The 26,759-nt window shown below is 41.9% G+C and overlaps 1 protein-coding gene across 1 annotated transcript in view; it reads right to left on the bottom strand.

The window, feature by feature from the left end:
• The window catches only part of opn5 (opsin 5), a 76,589-nt gene that overhangs the window by 7,946 nt on the left and 41,884 nt on the right, over positions 1-26,759 (bottom strand). Inside the window, exons 3-6 of the mRNA XM_030404516.1 lie at positions 21,070-21,189; positions 7,675-7,845; positions 7,099-7,433; positions 4,857-5,101 (exon numbers count right to left, since the gene is read on the bottom strand). Of these exons, the coding sequence (XP_030260376.1) occupies positions 4,857-5,101; positions 7,099-7,433; positions 7,675-7,845; positions 21,070-21,189 (871 nt within the window). The remainder of the gene's footprint in view (positions 1-4,856; positions 5,102-7,098; positions 7,434-7,674; positions 7,846-21,069; positions 21,190-26,759) is intronic.

Raw genomic sequence — 26,759 nt, 5'->3', positions numbered from 1 at the left:
TGTCAGGCCAAAGCTCCACGGAGAACCCGAAGGAGTCCCAGTCTGTCTGTGGAAGAACAGGTCCTCATTGCGCTGCACTTCTATGCATCTGGGACTTTCTATCAAGTTGTTTGTGACAATATAGGAGTGGACAAATCAACCGTGAGTGATGTAGTGAAAGCTGTGTCAATTGCATTGGCCAGCCTGGTCAATCAGTCTGTTTTACTTTCAAAGGATGACCAGATTGCCCAGACCAAGCACAAGTTTTTTCTTTTGGGGAACATGCCCAATACTATTGGGGTTATTGACTGCACTCATGTGCATATCCAAGCATCTCATGAGAGGGATTGGGAGTACATCAACCGAAAGGGGAGGCGCAGCATCAACATCCAACTTGTGGGCGACGCTGACCTCATCATCACCAACTGTGTCATGAAGTGGCCTGGGTCTGTTCATGATGCTCGTATCCTGAGAGATAGTGCTTTATACAGAGAGCTCCAAACCATGGGGACAAGATCTTTTTTTTTTTTTTTTTTTTACTTTACTATACTGAAAGGCTTAATTGATAGCCTATTGCTTATTATCTACTTTATCACTGTAAAGGTTATACAAGTCAAGTGCAAACTATAAATAAAAGTATATACACTAAGTGATACAAATGTATTATTTGACCAGTTTTACTACATTTTCTTCCTGAAATCCACCTTGGAATCCTACCCCCTGTTGGGATCAGGATAATCCTGTTTTTTTGGATCAAAGTTATCCAAATCCTACTGAAAAGTTTTGAACAACACAAACTGAGGGTTTGACCCAGATTACAACTAGGAATGGATTCCATGATCTAATCTGATTTCAGATTCCTTCTGTCCTTTTTGAACAACCCCTTTCAAGATTTGATCCAATCCGATAACCAAAATCCTATCAGATTACCTTTGAACAACTGGCCCCTGGTTTTTGTATATCTATATATTTTAATAAATGGTCATCATTTGTTTCCCTCCCATTTCCTGCCTCCTGTGTTTGGTCCTAAATTACAAACTCACCCTGACAGTTAAATGTCACCAAGGAAATAGAGAGCTGTCATACTGCTGGGCTAAAAGCAAGTCAACTGAGGAGGAAACTGAAAAATCGACTTTCAGACTTAAAAGCACCAATACATTCATGGAAAAAAATCTCTGTTACAAGTAAAGGTGCATTTAAACAAAAACTGCTTTAAGCTAAAACAGCAGCTACAACAGCAGTACTGTGATTGCACCTTTTTGCTAGTTGACTGGCCGATCAGACACATCTCTCCGCTGGCTAGCGAGAACTAAGGGCAGTTGGTGTAGTCGGGAATTGTAGTTGCTGGTCTTTCCAATCTGACCAACCCACACTTTAAATAAAGTGCAGAAGTACTTCCACCTACATTGTATGTATCAAAAGTAAGTAAGTAGGTATAAAAAGTAAAAGGACTAATTTAGCAGAAAATCAGCCTCTGTGACTGTAAATAGGCCACTTTTATCAAGAACATATATCTTCTTAAATAAGTGATTATAAATTAAAACAGACAAATAGAAATTCTAATTTAATTTAGAATAAAACATTATAAAAATAGGCAAACAAATAAACTAACAATTCAACAAGTCATGTGCCAGTTTTTGACATAACTGTCTTCGTCTTATACACAGTATATATGAGTTCTGGCTGATATGTCACTTTCCTGTAATGTTCCATCCTCTCTCCTCTTTGTATTCATGTTGTTTATACCATGGTCTGGGGGAATACTCGATTCTGATTGGCTGCAGGGTGTCCATTAACCCCTGATATATGGACACCTACTAAGTAGTTCCAGTCAAATTGACTGTTCACCGCTGTAAATTAATGCGCTAGCTGGCATATCAAATCTGAATATTTTATTTCCAGCACTGAGTGCAGTCTGTCAGTCCTTCAGCACCTTATCCTCTGAACACCACAGGGTGGCGACTGTAACACACAAACTGCAGAAAGTACACTTCCCCTCTAAATTTACTGATATGCGAATAATCTCACATCCCGTTCGCTGTTCAACTCTCTACTTCAGGCTGCGGCCACAGTAACTTTACTCACGGCCGATCATTTGTTCGTGAAAATCTTGCTATTGATTTGTCATTGACAATGACATGACTGGTTAGGTAGCTAATCGTGTTAGCTAGCATACTGTCAAATTATATTTACTGTTTGTCACCCGTATGCAATGTTATTGACTTTGAATCTTGCTAGCATAACGATAGCTTTCTGGCTCATCGCTGAGCGGACTAGAATATCTCCCGTTGCCAAGTCGTATCTATGGTCCGTTCTATTTACTGGAGGAGTGAACAACGTCTCCGTTGCATAAGAATCTTACGGGAGAGTAATGATTGTTCCAGGTATTAGTCAAACCCTCAGGCGTTACCAGGGAAACTAAGTTATGGCTTGTGAAAAACTTTATATTTTGATTGTAAAACGCATGAAAATGTAAATTAATGGTCCGAATTTCTTTTCTTTGGCAAGTGACCATGGTATAAGCGGGATAATGCCCATCGAGGTGTCCATAAACAGGAGTTAATGGACTTCGCGGAGGCAACAGGCCTCCGCGTCGTCCATTAACTCCTGTTTATGGACACCTCGGCGGGCTTTATCCCTTACTTAATACATACTTAAACACAGCAGCTTATGGCTAAGTATCTGTAACCGGCACTGTTTCATTTTAGGTTTTATATGAGCAGACATAGTAACACATTCCAGGAGTATCTACTGTGAAGTATCTACTGTGAGTGTGCTTACCTTCAACTTCACACAGTGGCATTGATTTATTCTCTAATTAGTCTCTGGTAAAAGGCATGTCTTTTAGTACTTTACAACAACACCCATTTTTTGTGATGGATTTTTCTTCAATGCATAGCACAGCTTGTAGACACTTAAATATGCAAAGTCACTTCAATAACTATAAATATGTATAGTGCATCCTCTTCAGGCCAACAGACAGCTGACGCTATGAATCTTGAGTGCATGCAAGTGCACTCGCTCTTAAGTGCTTCTTTGGAAATGTGTGTGGAAATTATGTGGAAAATGTTTTGGTTTTACAAAATTAACTCTAAGATTGGCCATTTTCAGGTAATATATCCCAGGGCAGTGGGGCTGATTTCAGCGGCTTCATTTAACAATTAGACATGATTGCATTGGCGTCACATGTCATTTCAGAGATTATGTCCATGTTCCTCAAAACAACATGCTGACGTGATGTGATGGATATTGCTTCTCTGCCACTGCACACTATAAAGACCTGAGGCTGATGAGGGTTCTAATATAACCGCTTATAGAAACTGCTCAGACGACAGAGGAACAAATAAAAAATGTAACTTAATTTATTGTAAAAAATATTTAACTCCGAGGCCACCCTGCTCGTATTCACAGTATCACTAACTCCCAAGTTGTCAACAACAGCAACTTGTTCAGTGGCCTTAAAATAATCTATGATGCTCTACCAGTCCCTCTGTCGTCAGTTTGCATGTGAAAGGCCCCGCAGTCAAGTTGGCGCTACTACATCTGGTAAGACTTTGAAAATAAAGCATGGGGACAAATTCTTCATATTGTAAGACATATGAATGTTCATATGTTATTAAAGGAGCACTATGTAGAAATCCATACTTTTAATATTTACAATCTTAATGAGTTATTCATAAGTTAATAACCAAGCTGATCTCAGAGGAAAAAAAGGTCTCCAGAACACTGTTTGAAGCTAGAAAGGTGGCAGGGTTCGTCCCATATAAACAAAGTAAAACAGTATAAATGTATGAATGAAAACAGTATGACCTTTGAGGTCAGTTTGTTTATTCGGTTTATTCATTCATGAAAGCAGAGTGTTTGTTTATTTTGTTTGTTTGGGCAGAAAAAAATCAGCCAGTGAAGATTTTTCTCTTCTCATTAACATTTCTTCACCAAAACTACAGACTACTCCTTTAACATTGTCAAATGGTTTCAGTTTGGTTAGGATAAGGTGAAATAAACAAATTGGTTATTAAAAGTATGTATATTCACTTACTTACGTTATATGAATTAAATACACATTACTCTTGACTCTTGGTCACAAATGGAATGCAAACCCTTGGTTCTTAGTCGTGCTTTCTCTTGCCTCCCCAGCCCTCGCTGACAAGGCTGATGCCTTTCAGTCTTGAAATTCCCAGAAGGCATTGCTTCATTTTTTACTTTTGCAAACAAATAATAAAATAAAAAAATGGAGGTAGATTTGTATTATTTTAAACCATGCACGTTTTTGAACATCTAAATAAGACATTTCGCTACAAAACAATGCAGACTGATGTAAAAGTTCATGACTGTAGACTGTATGTATTAGGTAACCATGACTGTGATTTAGAGACTTGGATGTGGTAAGTAAATACTGTTCAGATGTTACATTGGCAGATGTGAAGAAATTGGAGAGACTTTATAGTCATTTAGCCTCAGAATAATGCTTGACAGGTCATAAAGTGATTAGTCGGCTGGCCCACAAGGGCTTGCGGTTCCTCTAAGATCTGGCCATGTTCAAGATTGCCATTCTGTCACTGATGGTGGTAGATGTGAAGGGAGGTTGGGAAATTGGTGGGGCAAAATGTAAGTTTCTTTATAATCTGTGACAGTAGAAACACAAAAATCATGGGGAAATTATAAAATAAACATAGTCTGAGCAGTCAATAACTTTTGGTTAGGTTATAATGAATATGTTGGATGGATCTGATCAGCAGGTAGCCAGACAAGTGGTGCATCAGCCAATGGTCTTGAAGCATGAATGAAACAGATGGTGCCAACAGTGTTCTGCCTGAAGCACTGCTATGCGTCAAGACTTTCACAGGAATAAAGACTGTAAAAACCCTCTGTCTTACCTCGACTTTCTAAAGTGCCTGCGCTCCTTCAGGGCCTTAAAACAGGAGTATTTTGCACAGGAATTTTTCAGGTCCAAAACCTGGTAGATGATGGGGTTGTACATGGCTGCGGACTTGGCAAGCAACGTGGGAATGACAGACACGGGTATTGGCACAGAGTCAGGCTCGCCAAACGCTGACACCACTGAAACCACTGCATAAGGGATCCACGCTATCAAGAAGCCTGCACAGATCAGCATTGCCACCTGGGAGAGGATACAAAGAAATATTAACATTGTGGATTTGTCCTTAAAGTCCATGTAAAGCAAATTCAGCCATTTTTTTCTAAACACATTAAAAAGGTCATAAATGTATGTCCTTAAAACATGTAAAAAGCCATTCAACCATTTAGAATTTAATTTTGGAGCAAGGCTCAAAATCTGTGTTTCAAAATTTCTGTGTTCAGGATTTAATGGGCAGGTCAGAAATCGCGGCCATGATTTGCATAAACCCGGCCCTGCTGTGGAAGTGGTAGAAATACATTCAGCGCATTAGCTCCAGTGGTTTTTCCGCTTGCTCTCGAGTCTTGTTTGCAGCTAGCTAACCAGTCAACCAGTCAGCTAAACAGTCATGTCTCGTCCACATCGCTCGTGCATCTTTCCTGGATGCCACAGTGTGCAGGGTGACGGCGCTGTTAGCTTATTTAAGTTTCCAACGGACAACAACGTAAGGAAACGGTGGATTGATTTTGTCAAGAGGACTACTGTGCTACTGTAGAGAGTTAAAAATCACCACCATCACCCGTCTCTGCAGTGTCCACTTTACCCCCGATAGTTACAGCAACTGTCACCAGGTAAAGTCTGGATATCTGAAGAGTCCGTTGACGCTGGTCAGTGGGGCCGAACCGACCCTCTCTGGCACCGGCTTGCATCCTCCCGTCCCGCCGACAGCGCATGCTCTCATCTCCGCCGCCCGCATTATGTGCCCGCCTGCGACCGTCGCGCCGACAACAGGTCTCTTATCCTTCATTACGTGCCCGCCAGAGAGTGTAAGTTGAGTTTAGATTCTCTGCCCAAGCCCGACCCTGACCCGACCGGGCCTTGTCGGGCCGATGTTTCCCGTCAATATCCTCGGGCCGGGTCGTGCCGGCCCTTGATCAAGCATTTGTGTGTGTGTGTGTTTTTTTTGTGTTTTTTTTTTTATAACTCAAAATAATGACTGTATTTCCAGCAATAAAAGGCGCATCTCTCTCCTCCCTCCATGTTGTTTGTGCTGCTGCGAGGTTTTACACGTGAGTGAGTGTCCTTGTGCTGAAAACGTGACTTCTCGCGCACGTGACGTCACTCCCTGAGACGCAAGAAGAAAGCAAAAATATATATTTTTACTAAGGAAAATGACAAAAATAATGGTAACGCACAGTGATTTGAATAAGTAACTTTAATCTGATTAGTGGCTCGGCTCGGGTCGGGTCGGGCTTGATTTTCTTTGGGCCAGATCTAAGCTCTGAGTGTAAGTGTGTGCTTATGTATGTTATAAATATTGTAAATTTGGCCAATGCATTTTGCTGAAGGTGCAAATCCTGAAAGTGATTTTACATCGTGCATCCTGTCATGCCCATGTAATGTTAGCAAATGTTAATGCATTTAATCATGACATGATTTGGCCTCATTTTCTGAGCGGAGTCCATCTGACAGCACAATGATAATCTTCAGGTAATATTTTATGTGCACCAATATAGCTATGACAAGGAATTATATGTAGACTGGGGTTTTACGTTTGTGTGTAATGTAAAACATGGACTGTGAGGATCGAGGCTGAGCACTATCAGTGTCTGACTCAGGGTCAGTTTCTGGCTCTGATGGTTCAAACAGGTCGGGCTGGGTCCGTCCGATGACACTGCTAGCTTCCATTGTTACTGTAGGTTACGTCCTTGTACAGTACACAGAGGAGGATCCCCTCCCGCGCGTGGGCGTGGCTCCAGCACCTCTAGCTGACACGCTCCCAGCGTTTCACAGCAGAGAGAAGTGCTTGTTTTTCCATCATTTTGAGACCTAATTTTATATACTTGGCAATTTTTTTAATCTTTCAAATTTGGCTCAGTGGTCAATGACACATGTTTCTGTGGTGTAACAAACTCATAACAAAAATGTATTTCTGCTTTACACGGTCTTTAACATGGTTCCTCTCTGAGCATGACTAAAATGACTTTTCTCTGCTCCCTTTCTCTATCAGATATACTGTTTCTCTCCCACCTCTCACTCACCTTTGTGAGTTTCATCTCAAGGTTGTGGCTGTTTCTGATCCGCGCATCGAAGTGGGAAATCTCCTTTGCAGACGACTTGACCTTGAAGATGATCATGACATAGGAAAAGACAATGATGCCTGTGGGGAGGACCAGACAGAAGAACAGGATGGCCATGACGAAGGTCTGGCCGGAGATAGAAGCCTGTGCCAGCCACCAGTCCAATGTGCAGGAGGTGCCAAAGGGCTCCGGAGCGTAGCTCCCCCAGCCGACCAGAGGCATGGTGGCCCAGAAAGCGGCATACACCCACACAAAGGCCAGGCACAGGAAGGCGTGGTGGCGCTTTAGCCATGTGCCTAGGAATGAAGAATGATAGACTAGTGGTGAGCGAGACAATAGACTTAAATCTTACCTTCTCAAATACATAGAAGTATATACCATTCTAGGAATGGGTCTTGGTCTGCATCGTGGAAAGTTACAGATTTTTGCTCAAATCAAAATTCACTCCACAGTTAGTGGCCTAATTTGTCTTTATAGGTGAAAAACTAATGACTGTATGGAGTTTAAGTGACATTGTTAAAGGAGCTCCTGACTTACCATATCTAATATGGCAGATCTTGAGGTACCGGTCCAGACTGACCACGGTCATCGTGATGAGGCTCCCGCAGCCAAAAAAGAAGCCAGCCCAGCCATAGAAACGGCAACCCTCCCAGCCGAACAACCAGCGGTGGGAGAAACTCGATACAACGAAAAAGGGCTTTCCTGTCACTGCGAGGGTGGAGAGGAGGAGGAGGATAAAAAGACAACAGAATGAAAAGGAAAAAATCAGTGTCAAATTCTTAAGTTCAGGTATCTCTGAAAACTAACATTTCAAAAAAGGTCAGCAATCATTTAACATCAGCTACATGAAAGTGGCCACTGGGTCACATTGGACAGAAAAAAAGGAAAATCAATTAGAATTCATAACACTACTAATATCTATTATGACCTTAAAATTGACTACTGAACTAGTTAACTAACAGCTTTGTGGATGCATGTTTTCAGGATCTCAGAACCTCCACAACCATTTTTCCACCCTAGATTACACGCACATTTGACATTTCTTTTGCTACGTATAGGCATTTTGCAGCCAGTAAGCCAGCTTTGCATCACAACAATGTTGGTATGAAAAATAAGCAGGGCTCAACAAGAAGCCATCAACATCCCCCAGATGAAGAAAATGTGCCATCCAGAGAATTCTACACTATATTGTCTCCTGTATTGTGAGAACGGAGAATAAAAGATCTCTAATCAAGCTATAAAACACATAGGGCTGATCAAATATGAATCAGGTCCTGTCAATTGTCTGTTTTGCTCCGAAAATGTTGTTGAAACATATCAATATAATATTTGCTGTTTTGGCTGTAATACCAATGTTGCTTGTTACTTGCTTGTTGCAAGTCCAAGCACTGCCCAACTCCCAATACATCACCGTCACAGGAGTGTTCGGGTGCTGAAATTTGTGTAATTTCTAGAAGTATAACCAGCCCTTAGAAGACAGCAAAAACTTGTATAAGCTATATGCAAAATAGTGCATATGCCACATAAAAGTAAAAAAGAAAAAGAAAATCAACACTACAAAAAACATTCAGGGATGGATGGCTCAAGACACACAAATAGTCCAAGGTGCGTACCTGGCCCCCAAACACTCAGATCTCAATCCCATCAAGAACCCTTTGGAACATGCCAGAGTAATTCACCACCTCGCTTTTTAAAAATCATACAAGAGAGAGTTAAAAGTATAATATTGTTTAATTTCTGCTTTTATTTTGAAACTATGCCCGTGTGTGTCTCTTCTTACACCTCAGTTTCTCCTGTGTGTTTTTCCCCTTGTTCCCTCACCTGTCATCTTCCTTACTCACTCACCTCATCTGTGTGTGTGTGTTTGTGTGTGTGTGTGTGTTTGTGTGTATGTCCTAAAGCATAACCTCACCATAACAATGTAATTTCCTCTTTTTATTATTCATTATGAGGCAAAGATAGATAAAACAAACATAGTACAAATTACAATGATCAATAAATACAAAAATATATTTTGAAGTGATATCTCAATATATAGCAATATTTTGTAAGTTTTCACAGATTACAAAATCCAAATGTGTATGTGTAACACAGACATGAGTGCTGTGAGCCTCAGCCACACAAAAGCAAAACTTGCTGCGCTCGCCTTGTGACTAAGTAAAATGCAGACAACAAAATCCCAGACAGTGTCCTTTAGAGCTGATGACAAAAGCCCCTTTCTCCTCTCTGATTCAAAAGATTAAAGGCAGGAATCCATAAGATAGTTCGCGTGACAGCTTGTGACAAGTGCCTCATTACTGAAAAGCATAAAAGGAAATAGACAAAGGAGAGAAAAGGGACCAATTATGTTGACAGTAACACAAAGCAATACCAGTGATTCTTACGGAGAAGCTTGCTTGAAAGGTACAACTCTTTCCTATGAATGTGTGAATGCTATGGTAGCTTACCCCTTAACTCTTCACGCACAACAAGGGTTGTTGAGGTGGACAAAAAGCCCAAGTATACTCCTTCTTTTAGAAAACCACAGTGACTCCCTGATTAATGTGTGTGTATTTCAGATGTTGGCCCCTTTTCCTGGAGAGCAAGACAGGCAAAGAGCCATGTGGCATGCCAAGCCCAGGCAACATAATGGGGATAAAAATCAAAATCTCCTGAGGCCAGATTGCATGAGACAGGATGGGCCAAACATTTTCTTGGAAACACTGAAAACCCAGAGGGTCATGCACAATCACTTGCAAACAGTTGCTCACATGGTCAATGGCTTAATAACATTTACACATCTACTCTGAGTCACAGCAGAAAACGGCAAAGACCCTGTCACAGTTGGCCTCTTCCCAATTTCCACCAATTTACCAAGTTTACAGGGGTGTACTACTGTACAGCATAGTTTAAATGTAGTATAGAACCGTTTGGGGCTCTAGAGGAAGCTACAAGTAATCTGATAAATTACCTCCAGTGTTGCCATTCAGTGGCTGAGTTGCATTGTGGGTAATAGAGTCCACAGGTTTTGAAAAGGAAGAAGAAAATGTGTAATAAAAAAAGATGATACCTCTGGCTCTGAGGTATCAGTTTTTGAACTGTCTATACTAAGTCCACCAGTGTTATTGGAGGGCTATGTTAGACCAGTGGACTGCTTTTCAACACCTGCTACTTGCATTTCCCACAATGCACCTTAGCTCCTAAATAACATTATATATGATGACATCGATAAAGTGCCACAGGAATGAGTCCTAAAACCCAGAGAATACATTTGCATTTTCTGGGCAATGCTAACACTTGTGTTTGTCTGCAAAAACACATTACATTTCACGTTGAATTGGCTGATTGAGGTCATAATGACTTGCTCCAGACTGAAGTGTTAGATGGACAGGCCAACCAAATCAATCAGCTGATAACCTCATCATCTTTAGGTCCAACAGCGCAAAACTCGTTGCAATAATGGATTATATTCATAATGTTAATGTATGTGGTCTCTCTTGATCAGCAGAGTGTCTGTTCTGGATTGTTCTGTGCACTTCTGGACATGATTAGGTTCTTCTTGGCTATAGCTATCATTATCACTTAGCAGTGTTTTTGTCTCGAAATAGTAAATAACCGCGTTGGTAAGATATAAGACAGTTTTTGTACACCCTAAGGGATTAGTTTCTTCTAATACATTGTCTGTTACATGATGTTGGGGAGGCACACACCATGTCCTTGTAAGCCAAACAAAAAGGCTTAATAAGAGAGTAGGTGAAACCGTGGGTGGATTAGTAAGGATTAAAGTACTGAGGATGACATCAAGTCTTATGCAAGGTGAAAAATAAGTAATTACACAATTTCAGTTGCATAACATCAACGTACTTAAGCTAATTTTTTAAATTGAGAAATAGTCGGTAGCACTTTCTGTGATGACAGCATCTTTAGTGCATTATGGGGGCAGACATAATGAATCACAATGCATTTACAATGCTTTATACCTACACACGAACATAAAAAATGCTTTCTGGTGCACCATGTACACTATATTGCCCAAAGTATTCACTCTACCATCCAAATAATTGAAATCGGGTGTTCCAATCACTTCCATGGCCACAGGTGTATAAAAGCATGCACCTAGGCATGCAGACTGTTTCTACAAACATTTGTGAAAGAATGGGTCGCTCTCAGGAGCTCAGTGAATTCCAGCGTGGTACTGTGATAGGATGCCACCTGTGCAACAAGTCCAGTCGTGAAAATTTCTCGCTCCTATATATTCCACAGTCAGCTGTCAGTGGTATTATAACAAAGTGGAACCAATTGGGAAGGACGGCAACTCAGCTACTAAGTGGTAGGCCACGTAAAAAGACGAAGTGGGGTCAGCAGATGCACTGCACTTTCTGCAGAGTCAATCGCTACAGACCTCCAAACTTCATGAGGCCTTCAGATTAGCTCAAGAACAGTGCATAGAGTGCTTCATGGAACGGGTTTCCATGGCCGAGCAGCTGCATCCAAGCCATACATCAGCCAGTGTAGGATGCAGTGGTGTAAAGCATGCTGCTACTGGACTCTAGAGCAGTGGAGACGCGTTCCCTGGAGTTACGAATCGTGCTTCTCCATCTGGCAATCTGATGGACATGTCTGGGTTTGGCAGTTGCCAGGAGAACGGTACTTGTCTGACTGCATTGTGCCAAGTGTAAAGTTTGTTTGAGGGGGATTATGGTGTGGGGTTGTTTTTAAGGAGCTGGGCTTGGCCCCTTAGTTCCAGTGAAAGTAACTCTGAATGCTTCAGCATACCAAGAGATGTTGGACAATTCCATGCTCCCAACCTTGTAAGGACAGTTTGGGGATGGCCCTTTCCTGTTCCAACATGACTGTGTAACAGAGAACAAAGCAAGGTCCATAAAGACATGGATGAGAGAGTTTGGTGTGGATGAACTTGACTGGCCTGCACAGAGTCCTGACCTCAACCCAATAGAACACCTTTGGGATGAATAAGAGCAGAGACTGAGAGCCAGAACTTCCTATCCAACATCATTGTGTGACCTCACAAATGCGATTCTGGAAGAATGGTCAAAAATTCCCATAAACCCACTCCTAAACCTTTTGGAAAGCCTTCCCAGACGAGTTGAAGCTGTTATAGCTGCAAATGGTGGACCGACGTCATATTAAGCCCTATGGATTAAGAATGAGATGTCACTTAAATTCATATGGGAGTCAAGGCAGGTGAGTAAATACTGTTGGCAATAAAGTGTATATTTTAACTTCAGGTAATTTATGGATGATCTTGACTAGTTGTACGGGTTGACAGTTGGGGTTTATACATCATGATGCCTAACCAACCTCAACTTTCAACTGTAATAATATAGAGAGGACTCCAGCCCAACCATGAAATGTTATGATGAAATTATGATGACCTTACATCATCACCCTAACCTCATTTTTCCATAATGAGTTATGGCTGCTGGAGTTAATGACTAACAGAACACACCTTACATCGGAGCCCACCAATATTGTTAGTGCACTACCTAACATGTATATTTGTTTCTGCCTCTTCATTTCACTCAGGCCAGTCCTCTGTGATTAACTTGTATTTACGTGACATGAACCTTTGTCACATATGTTCAAGAGAAAAGAAATTCCCTTCTATGGGGCAGATGCTTTTGTCTTGATCAGCAATTTTCAATCATTTCTATATGCTTAACATTGTAGAATTTCAGGCAAGACTAAGTCTGAGTCACATATATACATACATACATACATACATATCATAAAAAATGTTGAACTATACATTCCTCTCTGTTTTAAGTCAGTGCCCCTAGCCCCAACTGTATCCATCATCACTAAACCAATTCATGTCAGACTTTCAACTCATAAATATACAGTTCATCTTGTGGTACTGCTTTACTGCTGCTATTCAGACGTTTTCAGTCTGGACCAAAGTGGATCAACTTATCAACCAACATTGCCATTTCTAAAACGTATTAGTACTTTTCAGAAGAACAATAGGTTGACTGTGAAAGCAGCTTTTCACAACCCATATTTATGCTTCTTGCTCAGCAATGACAAAGTTAGATTTGATCTAAGTGATCCAGCAGATTTAGTCACATTTTCAGACGACCTATAATAAATCCATTATTAAGGGCCTGTTATTAAACACAGTAGTGTGTTTAGGGCGTGTCCATGTCCATTTTGCTAGTTAAACAGTGGATAATCTGGGCACAAAGAGGTTGTATTTAGAGTATGAATTAGTCATGGGTGTGTTTTAGGCGGAACATAATCAAACCAATCTGTGTGTTGTCTCCATAAAGTATCAGGAATTTTTGTGATATCATCTAAGGAAGATTATTATTATCATTATTATTATTATTATTATTATTATTGATTGATCTGCCAATTATTTTTACAATTCATTGATTAGTCGATAAGTCAATAAAATGTCAACCACATTTCCTGGGGCCCTAAGTCACATCCTCAAATTGCTTCCCTTGTCCACCCACATGTCTTAAACTCTTGATGACTTAATCTATTGTAAAAATACTTTTAGTATAGTAAGTAGTAAGTAAGTATCTCTAGTAACTGCTGAATTACTAGTGTCTACTGCAAGTTGTTACTGCTATGTAACAGTTAACTTACCTGCTCAGAGGATAAAAGAAACCACACGGGAAAAAAAACAAAAAAAAACACATCATACGTGCATCATAAATTATAGCATATGCCAGCAACATATGATTTCCATCATCTCCACTGGTTAACTTATGGGTGTAATTATGTTATGATACAACATAAAGCCCTCTAGACTACAGCCTGCATGAACAGGTTGTGTACAAGTAGTCCTCATGCTTCCATGACAATATCCAGCATTTTGTCTGAAGTATAGAGTATACTGTATAAATGCTTCTCTAGGATGAAGTGCTCCTCATTTAACACAACATTCATACTGTATTTCCCTTTCATAATTCGACTTCAAGCTAGCTGCTTGCAAGTCTATGGTGTAAACAACATGGCACAAGGGATGGCAATGTCAATCTGTTATCTGGCTGGTCTATAGAGACTTGACAACTACTGAAATTAGATTGCCCTGAAAACTTTAAGACAGGATCCCCAGATGGCAGATTCTACTGCTGTATATTCTATTGGTGATCTCCATGAGGTGGACACATATTTTGTAGGCAAATATGTCAAAACTATTGTAAGGATTAAAATGGAATTTGACAAAGACATTCATATTCCCATCATGGTATCTTTTAGCTAGGGTGATCTCCTGAGTGCTATCAGATAATGATAACAAAATGTCCATTTTGTCCTGTCATTTCCTTTATGAACGCACGGCGCCAAAACTAAGGTCAACTGCACTGTTTGATGCAAATGTCAGCATACTGGCATGCTCAACCAAGATGACAATATAAGAATAAGAATATACAGAAATAAGTCTGTGGAAGTAATAGGGGTAAATGCAAAAGGGAAAACCACACAGAAATGACACCAAATAAATGAGTACAATTTTAAAATGTTTTATTGAACATGAAATGAAAAAGTCTATCAATGAGGGAACAAATAAACAGATATCCTTGACAACTCCTTAACTGAAGATCCTTAATTCATCTAATATTGTTTGTAATAGGTGCAGGTGCAGCACAGCAAATTGCAAAAAGACTTGGTGAAGCTGAATGTCAGAGGATGTTCATTAAATCAGTCTCACATGATGTTGGTCACATCACTGGTATTATAGCTCTGAAACAGCTGAGCCCATTAAGGCAATTATTGAGGCAATTAAGTACGGCCACTATACTGTAGCTCAAATGAAGAATCTGCCCCTCTAGGAAATTATCAATGTCATGGTGGTTCTGAGTATTATCAACACTGCATAGTTTAGACAGGTTGGGTTTGGTGAGTCGCCCCTCAATTAATCCAAGACAGAGAGAGAGAGACTGAGAGAGACAGGCAGATAGAGAGATAGAAGAGAGGGATACAGAGAGACTTTTAAAACAACATTTATTTACATCATGTTATGAGAAAAAGTCCTGTTCCATCCTCATCTACTTCAACTGGTAAACTGACACTAAACAACAACAATACATTCTGAAATAAAAAAACAATTTAAGACAATAAACTTCATTAATATAATTCCATCGTTCATTTTACACACACACACACACACACACACACACACACACACACACACACCCGCATGCTATAACAGGTTAAAAAGTAAGGACTAGTGAACCATCTTCCCTCAGTGAACATAAAGCCTGTCTGGTCCCCTGCAGAGCCCTGAAAATTCCAGATTGCTGGTCAGGGTATAGAAAATGTGGTCTATCTTTAGCAGGCTGTCACCAGACTCTTCAGACCATACATCAGTCCGACCCTGACTTAACATCTGATTCTTCCCTGTCTTCCAGATCGCTAGCATAGCAGCTCTAAACGGGAAATTCATTAGAACCAAAGTCAATCTTTTTCTGAACAACGCATCTAGGCCCAAAAACAAACAAGGGGACAGATGATTTCTCTCTCAAAGCCTCCACCCAATCCTGCAGTATTCTAAATAATCCAGTTAACCGAGGCCAAGTAACCACTCAATGCTCTAGTGTTTCCCTTTGTGCACAGAATGGACATCCCTCCCCAGTGCTTGGGTCCAGGTAAGCTATGTGTCTGTTCTTGGCTATTGCTCCATGTATAATTCTCCACTGGAGGTTAGCCAGCCTTTTATATAGAACCTTCCACCTGCCTTTAGGGGTACAGCCTGAAGCAAAAACCTAATTCTACCCCGACTCCTTGATTTCAGCTAGACAGCGAAGGTTCAACATAACTGTGATAGAGCTGCCTCTTCCCACAACAGCTGAAATCGCCCAGCACTGGTGTTTGCAGAGAAAGATGCCTTCAATTCTCCTCTTGCCACTCCCAAACAACAGACTGGGAAAAACTTACTTTTCATCGTTCCATTTATCAACCAGAGCACGATTCACAGCAATCACTCTCAGTGGCACAGACAGGGACTGCCAGACTTCATCCACAATCCTCCTCAGCATTCCAGAGGATCTGATGTCAGTGATACAACCAAGTGCTTCCATGGATGCTTTTGGGAGATGGCCCAGTTCAATTATGCCAGCCTCAACAAACTTAGTCCTTAATGTAGCGGAATGTAACTTGCTGATTGCAAAGAAGTCATTACACAATTTGTCCCATGGCCACATGCTGCCCTCCCCAACACAAACCCCAGTCGATTTCATTCATCTATCACTGTGTGTTTCTTGTAGAAAAACTACATCTTGTCTTTTCTGTTTGATTACTTCTGTTTTTAAGGCTCTTCTTTGTGCATCTCCACCTCAGCACCCATTAGTGTCTCAAGAATGATCCTTTGACCCTGCATATAAAAAGAGGAGAGGCAGGAAAAGACAGTGGAAAAGAGAACACCCGGTGTTGTATGATCACGGTACTTTTATCTGGAAAGTTTCATTTTCTTTAGCATTAACCCTTAACACTTTCCTTAGACCAGTGACACGTTTCCTGAGACGATAACGTTTCTTGCCATCCAGTAAATCGAACCCAACAACCCTCTGAAGAGTAGTCACTGATTTAATGAATTTTCCAGCATCAGGAAAACAGTCTTTGACATTAACAGATTTACTAAATATTTCATCCAAAAAGCAATAATAAAACAAGTCTACATTCTGAGACACTGTCAGCTACAGAAACACTACCAGATTAAGACTCACAACCCGTGTCAGCCTCATTATCATCATGACACCCGGCAGACTCCATCACCGGCTCCTCTGCCCAGCTGTCCAGTTTGACCTGCAGCAGCTCGACCTCGATTACAGCAAAACCCGGCACATCTTCACTCTGCCCTGTACCGATCACGAGTTCAGCCTCCACCGCCCCCGCTGCATTTTCTTTAAACACAGAGCCACCAGCACCACGGTTCTGTGAACACAAGCGGCCCTGGATGCAGACTGGCTACCATCAGCAGTCTCATCCACAGAGCCACAGAGCCACCAGTAACAGCGAGATATGTTCCTTCATAAATACAACCACCACTTTTTATTCATACGTGAAGCAAACGAGATGTTTCGGTGCCCCACCTGTTCTCCTAATGCCAACAGCACGTGCTCCACCGTGGTGTTGGGCTGCGTTACCACCCTTACTCCATGTTTCAGAGACAGGAACAAGATACACGGTTCACCATCAGCCAAAACAACCATGGAACACATGCCAAACTGCACTAACAACAACCAGAAACAACTACAACCCAGTCATACAATAAAACACACTGTGAATAAAAGAAGAAAAATTACAGAAACCATCCAAACTCCCCACACTCTCCACCACCAAACTGCCCGCATGCACTTAGAGAGAGAGAGAGAAACTTTTCCAGATTTTCCATCATTCTGTAATAATTAATATATATTTTCAAACAGGCTTTTAACGTTTTTACAAAACATGAAAACAGCATTATCGTCCACAGCTTTCTCTATTCTGTTCAGATACACGGCCATCTTTGCCCTCCCCAGAGTGAAGTTGAAAAGCTGGCATTTGTCTATATTTTTCTGTGAGTACCTGTAGCACAGAATGAACATGTGTTTAGAAAAAAAATCCCCAAAAAGTCTGAAAATGTGCTCAAACATTGTAAACAGTGGCAGCAGTCGACAACAGTCCATGAAACAATGAAAAACATGTCGAACCCTCCACTGCAGGTCAGCATGGTGGTTTATACAGCGTTCCCCGTTCAGGCCCAACACCATCACTAAGGCCTAAGTGAGCTCTCCATGGAATGTCAGTTTGACCATTCAATGTGTCTCTCTGCAAAACTTTAACAAACGTTTTATACATTCACTTTCTATTTGAATCTTGAAAAAGAACAATCTTGAAAAGTCTTTGGAATTTGGAGAAATGCTCAGCGAAGGGAAAACATCATTCTCATCAGGTTTAATACAGGCATCAAAATACTGCTGTCACTGACTGTGACAGCTTCTCTCCACTTACTGAGCAATAGAGAGATAGCCCGAGTCAATTTCACCAGTAAGCGGCAGGAAAGAGGAGCTGCATTGTCCATATTTGCACCTGCGAGCTGAACTACATGTCCCAGAGTCGCCACATTAGACACACAGGACTGCCTGAGCAGAGTCGACCCAAACTGACAGACTGCACTGAAACGGGTCCCATAGATGGCTGGTTCTTGGAGCAGCCAGTACACTGAGCTGTGGTGTCCCAGCCTCTTCTTCTTCAAAGCTACACACCTTAAATAGTTCACAATATATGAAAGGAAATTCCATGATGTTAGGCTGCTTAAAGTCCACCAGAAACAAAGATCTGTTCAGTCCAAGGAAACCTAACTGATTCAAAATAGTGCAAGCCAGTGGCCTCCTAACTTCATCAGCATGACCACACAGAAACATTTGTAAAAACTGGAATTGGAAGGTAGCCCCCCTGCTGCTCAGGTGGATGAGGCCCTTCCTCCGTCATTCCTCGGCAGATACAGCACACTCGGGAACACAGTAGGTCTGATCACACTTTATCACTTGTTCAATTACTCTGTTCAGCCTGGTCGCCAACACCTTGGAGAGGAGCTTATAATCAGAGAAGAGCAGTGACACAGGCCTCCAGTTTTTGAATGAACTGCAGGTCACCTTTCTTAGGCAGTAAGATGAGGACTGCCCTCCGGTGAGACCGTCACTCTGTACTGCCAGACTCCAAAGCTTTCACTGAATTTATCAAGGTTTCTATGACATTCCAAATATACTGTTGATAGAATTGCCTAATTTAAAACCTTTCCAATCTGTTCAAAATCAGATTCCGTACTTTGGTGGTTTTTCCAAAAAAACACAAACGTTGACTGTGAAGTTTTCATCCTTTTTACACATTTTATACAGAAGCTGTCACCAGTGAGTGATCAGAGAAGCCAACAGGGCTGATAACACAACTTTTAAATACTTAAAAATTATGTTTGAAACAATAAAAAATGATCAAGCGTGGCCATGGACAGTGAGTTTCTCTCTAGCGTGTGTCCAGGTGTATTGTCTATGAAAGCCTCTCCACACACCACACAACTCCTGAGCCTGCATGAGGTGAAGCAGACGAGTGTGAGAGGCAGCGTGAAGCTCTGCAGGGTTCCTGTCTAACCTGCTGTCCTCAGTATAGTTAGAATCTCCACCAATAAGTACATATTCTTCATTGTTATTTTTCAATTACTTCATTTACATCTAGAGACACTACTCTCTCCCCTCCCATAACCGGAGCATGAATATTAATAAACACCATCCTTACATTTTCACACACTGCTCTTTAATAACTTCTTCAGATTCTACAGACTGAGGAAAAAAGTTTCTAGACAAGAATTCCAACTCCACAACTGTTACTGGTTTGGTGAATTCAAAAAGGTTTCACCAGTCCATTCTTTCCTCCAGTCAGTCTCGAGATCAGGAGTACTGTTTGTCTCTGGTACCAAAAAAACATCCAGCTCTTTAAGAGAACACAGCTTGAAAAGAGACGCCATTTTTTTTTTTTTTTTTTTTATTTATGTTATTTATTTCGGGCATGTCAATTCATAAACATCACATTTCATCATTGTTCAAATAATACAACACACATGGCTGAAAGGGAAAAGCGGGAGAAGCCAAAGCTTATCAAGTCCCGCCCCCATTACCCACAGGATAAAATCTTCATCCTGATCTTTTCTTGTCTTTTGCAATTTACTTTTTTCTTTTCTTCTCATTTTTTCTTTTGTTATGACCTTTGACAAAACATATTACAGCAGTAGCATACAGAGCTGAATTTTCCCATCACCCCCGGCTCCATTTAAATTCAAACTGCCTATACTTATGTCCAACATAGCATAGGAAAAAAGTTGTTGAACAGAAACCAAAAAAGTCTATAAGGCTTATTATTCATCATTCAACTGCTTTTTGACCATTTGAACCAGTTTCTTCAGACGGTAAGTTGTTAAGTGCTTTCACTGACACACTCAGTGAAAGCTTTCTCCCCCAGAACTACACGAAAAGCCTTCACTGGATCAAAGAAGAGCTGTAAATCAGGGAACACCTCCTCAACTTTAACATTTCTGGCTCCCTAAGTGTTCTGCAGGAAGTTCTTGATTCTCATTAAAGTGTAACCCCTGCTCTCGTGAGCCCACATCTGTGAGGAAGCTACAGACTCCATGTCACCCTCCTCATCATCTTCACTCTCACCTGTCTGCAGGCACTCACTCTGAAGAGAAGCTTTCTTCACTTTACCAGAAGACTGTTCGCCTTCCTCTTCTTACTGTCGTTAAAGGAGTCTTCATCGACCAACATCTCACCTTCCTCCTCCAGAGAACATTCTGCCTCCTTTGTTTCGGTCTGTGTGTCGACTGTGTCTCTGTTAATGCAGTCAGTGTGTGACTGATCAATAACCTCCACAACAGCACCGAAACCAGTAGAGTCCAGACCAGCCGCACCCGAATCAAGAGACCCCAGATCATCAGCACCACGACCATCAAAAACTGGACCAACAGCGCCTGAACCACCAGCCCGTGAACCATCAGATTGAGTCTGTTGTGCACTCATTTTCATGCTGTGAACTGCGTCTGTCTTCTTGTTCTGGACCTGGTGCTGAAGTCTCACCACTATGTGTCTCATTTGTTTCTGTTGACAGGTGGGAATGAGGTGACCCTCCATTCCACAGCCAAAACATTTCATTCTCTGTGAAGACGCATCAATAATGCGATTAAAATCATCCACTCTGAACCTCAAAACCAAGTTGAACTCCTTAATGTTGCCCTCTGAAGAAACGACATGTTTCATATGTTGGGATATACAGCCCAGAGGAATCCGTTTTATTGGACACATTAGTTGCCCCTGGCTCACCAGTTCTCGAAGCCCCGTCCCTTCCAGTTTGCCTCATGGGACCTTAATTAAGATTGGTTATGTTTTTGTGTAACAGTGTACAATCAGTGAGCCACATTGGTCGTCTGCAGTAACTCTACACACAGTGTCGTACCTGATATGCCAAAGTCGAAGATGGCGAGATTAACAGTCATGAGCTCAGGAGGCTTCAACTTGGTCTTGCGTTTGATGGTCATAAAAATGACGTAGCCGTTCCCTGTGGCAGACATGATTCCTGTAAGACAGAGAGCAAGTTTGAGATAATTTACACACAAGTCACAACGGTTTACATGAACGTGCCAGTTTTGGCAGCAGATGTTCGTAAACACACATTTTCTATTCAACTGATCTCAGCACAGATGTAGCCACAATATCCCCAATTCAGTTCAGTTTCCTCCCCCTTTACTCTGATACCCTTAAATAAAATCCAGCGCAACCAGTTGCCTTCAGAAGTCACCTTGTTGGCAGAGCGGCAGGTCACAGAGGCTACCTGTGCGAACCCGATATAAAGCACCGAACTTGGAAGAAAAGAAGTAGACGAGAGAGACGCTCTGTTGCTTCTCGTGGCACTCAACACTGCAACTCCGCTCAGCTGCATGCAGTAAGGCCTTTTTATTAAACACGGCCACACGCAGGTGGCTCAAATTAAAGCACAAATTATATTTTGCCCATCCTCAAATAAACAATCAAAAATTCAGAGCACCATTCCACTTGCTCTCACATTTTTACAAAAAAAAAAAAAACACACATTACATTTACATACAGTCAGAAAATATCATTTTCCAGGGTTTTCTTTCAGTTATCCCCAAACATAAATTTAACAAATTTAATCAACTTAAACTTTGTTGCAGGTTTGGTCATTAGGTCTGCCACCATCTGGTCAGTTGGACAATATTCCAATAATACCTTCCCATCGGTCACAGTGGACCGTATGAAGTGGTACTTTATGTCCACATGTTTACATCTCTGCCTACTGACAGGATTCTTAGCTAAAGCAATTGTGCCTTATCCTCATACACTATAGGTAGCACAAACATGTTTATCAATGCCATCTTAAAGCTGTGTGAGGTACAGACACTCTTGGATGGTTGCAGCCAGAGCAATATACTCTGCCTCACAAGTTGACAGTGCTACAGTGGGCTGCTTTTTGGCCTTCCATGACACTAAAGTGCCACCCTGGGCTAGGGTTACACAATACCCAGTAGTACTACATCGATCATTTACATCACCAGCCCAATTTGCATCACTGTAGGCTCATATACCCAGGTTCTTATCACACTTCCTATAGCACAACTTCTTGTCACTTGTGCCTCTAGGATACCTCAGTACGTGTTTAACTGTACCAAAATGCTGATCAGTGGGTTCATTAAAGTACTGTGACAGTTTACTCACAATAAAACTCAAATCAGGTCTTGTACAGACAGTCAAATAAATCAGACTACCCACTGCCTCTCTGTATCTTGAAACATCACTCATCAATGCAGCATCATCTGTGTAGTTCAGTTTTTGTTCACAAGGTGTTGATCTAGGTTTACAATCCTGCATGTTGAACCTTTCCAGGATTTTTCCAACATACTTTGCTTGTGACATTGTTACACAGTTGTTGCTTTGTTCAAAATCAATACCAAGAAAATGTCTTAGTTTGCTCAGGTCCTTCATTTTAAACCTTGCTGTAAGCATGTCCTTTGTAACCTTCATAGCATTTTCATCATTTGCTGCAATTATTAAGTCATCGACCCAAATTACCATGATCACCTTCTCATGTTCTCTTTCTTGTGTGTAAACACAGTGGTCAGCTTGTTTTTGTAGAAACTTGTTTTGTGTCAGATACTCATGTAACAACTAGGGCTGTCCGTTTAACGGGTTAATTAGATTAATTAATTACACTGCAAAGTAACGCGTTATAAAAATTAATGCAATTTATTTTGAGATTCGGATGACCTGTAGGCTACTTGGCAGTGGCACGTCACGGTAGCACCGAGGAACTTGTCCAGACGCGTTCGTCACTTCCCGCCTGCGTCGCTAATCAAAGCAGGGTGACAACAGACACCCTGGACGCGACTCAGGGGAGCGAGGCCAGCACATCGTTGCTAGGGCCTTTGAACGGCAAGTTTATTTATGAAAAGAATGAAGACGGGACTATCAACAAGAACACGGTGATTTGTAGCTTTTGTAAAAAAGAATTCTCCTATCACCGAAGCTGCTCCAGCTGGATTTATCATTCAAACGCTAAACACGTCGGGATTGAGAGTCTGCTTAAGTGCCTATTTGAGACTCAGCCTTATTTTATTTCTGAATTTTATCTATTTAAGTTTATTTGTATTGCATTTTCGAATAATGCACCTGGCCTAATTGGTTTGCTGGGATGTGCTTGACCATTTTCTTTTAAATTTCATTTATGAAACGCATTTCACCAATAAAAATGTGGATGTCAAATCTTCTCTTCTTAGTGTATTCAATTGGTTAGTCATGCAATAAAATGTTGTAATGTCCTAGAATTCGAATTCTTTATTTGGGTACCTTTAGCAGATATGAGATTAAAATGCGATTAATTAGATTAATTAATTACAAATCCTGTAATTAATTAGATTAATTTTTTTAATCGCCTGACAGCCCTAGTAACAACTTATTCCAATTTCTCCCCGATTGTTTGAGCCCATATAATGACCTCTGTAGCTTGCACACCAACTTTCTGTCTGGGTGAGATCTCACCTCGTACCCTTCTGGCTGTTCCATGTAGATCTCACAGTCTATGGGTGCATTTAAATAGGCAGTCTTCACATCCATTTGGTGCAAGATCAAATTTTCCTGCGCTGCCTTCTGCATCAAAACTCTGACACTAGTCATGTTAGCTATGGGGGAAAATGTCTCCCCATAATCCACACCAATCTTCTGACTGTACCCTTTAGCAACATATCGGGCCTCCTATTTCTCAGATCCGTCAACATTGGATTTAATAGCATACACCCATCTAACCCCCACTGCTTTCTTACCCTCAGGCAAGTTGGTCAGGGTAAATGTGTTGTTCTCCTTTAGTGAATGCATTTCCTCATCCATTGCTTTGACCCACTCTCCCGATTTATCTGAGGCTACAGCTTCTGTAAACGACACAGGTATGTTACATATCACTCGATAACAATAATCTATGTTACTCTGGGCTAGATCAGTCTCCTCCTCACACACATATTTTGACACACGACAATCTGTGTATCTGTCTGGCCTTCTCCTCTCTCTAGAAGGGTAACGGCTAGAATCAGGCTCACACTTGACGTCAACTGTCTGTGGTTGGTGGTGGCTTACTTCAGGTTTTTGTCCTAGTGCAACATGATGTGGACTTCTTGATCTCTGCCGTATGAAGTCATCATCCTCAGGTGTAAATGTAGTCTGTGTCTGTTGTTCTACACCTGATTTAGCCACAAACTTCACCAATCTGTGCTTCTGCACCTTCTTACTGACAGGAAAACAGACAATATATGCAGGACTGTTTTTGGCATATCCGATAAAAACACATTTTTCACATCTTGGATCAGGTTTTCTCTTGTCTTGTTCATAAGCAAAACACTCTGATCCGAACCTCTGCATTTTAGACAAGTTGGGCCGTCCTCCTGTCAACATCTGGATTGGTGTCTGCCCTGTGCGTTTATTGAAACACCTATTCCTAACCACAGCAGCAGTCTGGACTGCATAAGTCCACAGTTGTTTTGGCAAACCACTTTCGATTAGCATGCATCTTGCCATGTCAAAGTGTGCGCCAATTGCGCTCAGCAGTCCCATTTTGGTGAGGAGATTAAGGTGCTGATGTTTGATGTCTGATTGCATTTTTAATGAGCAGAGTCTGGTAACTTCTTCCTGTAAATTCAGTACCATTATCGGATCTGAAGCATTTCATCTTGCCATATGGGGCTGTATCAGCCAGAAACTTCTCTGTAGCTAGTACTGTGTCACTTTTATTCTTTAAGAAATACACGAACACTGTACTGGAAAAATCATCAGTAAATGAAAGTGCATATCTGTACCCATCTCTAGACTCTGGGTGGATTGGTCCTGCCAAGTCTGTGTGCACTAGCTCTAGAGGGGTTTCGGCCCTCACATCAGGATCTCTGTTTCTGGTCTGGTAAAACCTCCCCTGAGTGCACACTTTACAATGTGGAGGTTTGTTTGTTGAACCCTTAATTTTCATACCATCAACAACATCTTGTACCTTCTGAATGTCATTGTAATTACAGTGCCCCATTATCTCATGCCACGTCTGCATATCTTGACATCCCTTGCATTGGTCATCACAATCACCGTCATCATCATCATCATTATTAATTACTGTATGCAAATAATATAGTCTATCATGTACGTGAATGTGGAATTTGGTGGATCAGCGCGTCCTTGCCTCTTTTGAAGACCACGGTCGCCCCACAGTTGCCGCTTTCACAGATAAAATGTCTTGAGGGTAGGATGGAATATACAGCGCCTGCCTCAGCGTTGTGTTCAGGTGTCTTCCTTTGCTGTCGATCAGACACACTTCTGCATCACCTCGGCGCTCTGCAACGCCCCTGCATCGCGTACCGTCCGCCAGCTCCACGCAGTGTGACTTGGCCTGGAACCTGTCATCAAACCTCTTAAACTTTGCAAGGTCTGTGACGATGTGCGCGGTTGCCCCGCAGTTAACCATCAGGCCCCTCACGTCGACATCTGCTGCTCCCTCGCTCACTCGGAAGGCATACTCCTTGTCCTGCTCATCTGTCTCCCCGGAGACCTTGCGTGCGTTGTCCCGGCCCCACCGCTGTTTCCGTCTGCAGGTGGTGTCCAAATGTGTGGGACTCTTGCAGTGACTGCACCATAGTCTGTGCTGGCAGGCTCTGGCCAGGTGTCCCTTCAGCCACATTTGAAGCACACAACCTCCGCTGCGGCCCTCTCAGCTCCCCGGTCACCTGCACCGGCGGGTCTTTCTCTCTGCTGCCGCACCTGCATTACGTTGTCATCTGCTCCTGCAGCGCGCATTTTCTCTGTGCCCTCGTAACTGCGAAGTTTTGTTTTAAACTCAGCAAAAGATATCGTCTCATCACGCTGTGTGACATAGATTGTGAATGGTTTGAAGGACTCCGGCAAACCTTTCAGCACCATCGCTACCAATAAGCCGTCACTTAATGTCTCATCAGCATTCCTTAGCGCTGTGATGGCGGTCTCTGCCCGGATCACGTACTCAGTCACACTTTCACTATCTGACTTCTGAAGTGAAGTCAGTTCTGTATAGAGGCTTATGATGTGTGGCTTTCCTTTACCTTGATAGTAGTCTCTTAAAATCTGTAGGGCTCCCTGCCCGTCATCGGCAGCCTCCCGCATCACCAGCGACAAACTTTTATCGTCCAGAAACTGAATGAGTTCCGCATAGGCTTCGGCATTCTTTCCCGCGTCGTCTAGCAGCTCTTCTGCTTCTTCAGTGGTGGGCTCAGTTAAAATTGTGTCCTTTAACCCTTGCAAACGAAGGTGGCCCAAAAATTTCGCCTCCCATAACTCGTAATTAGTTTCGTCTCCATCAAACAGGAGCCGCGACCAGCGGCTACTGAGGCGGCTACTCTTATCCGAAGCCTGTCCTCTCATGGTGCTAACTAATCGTCACCGGTACACCAGTGGAAACACGCTGCAAAACTGTCTTTGGGTTTACCTGGGCCCCATAACCTGTTGGCAGAGCGGCAGGTCACAGAGGCTACCCGTTGCGAACCCGATATAAAGATGAGACCAAAATTGATGTTTTTGGCCTAAATGCAAAACGCGATGTGTGGCAGAAAACTATCACTGCACATCACCCTG

This window comes from Sparus aurata, chromosome 22, assembly GCF_900880675.1.
Source record: "Sparus aurata chromosome 22, fSpaAur1.1, whole genome shotgun sequence".
NCBI classification, from domain to species: domain Eukaryota; kingdom Metazoa; phylum Chordata; class Actinopteri; order Spariformes; family Sparidae; genus Sparus; species Sparus aurata.
This window is presented reverse-complemented; position numbering and strand designations above follow the sequence as displayed.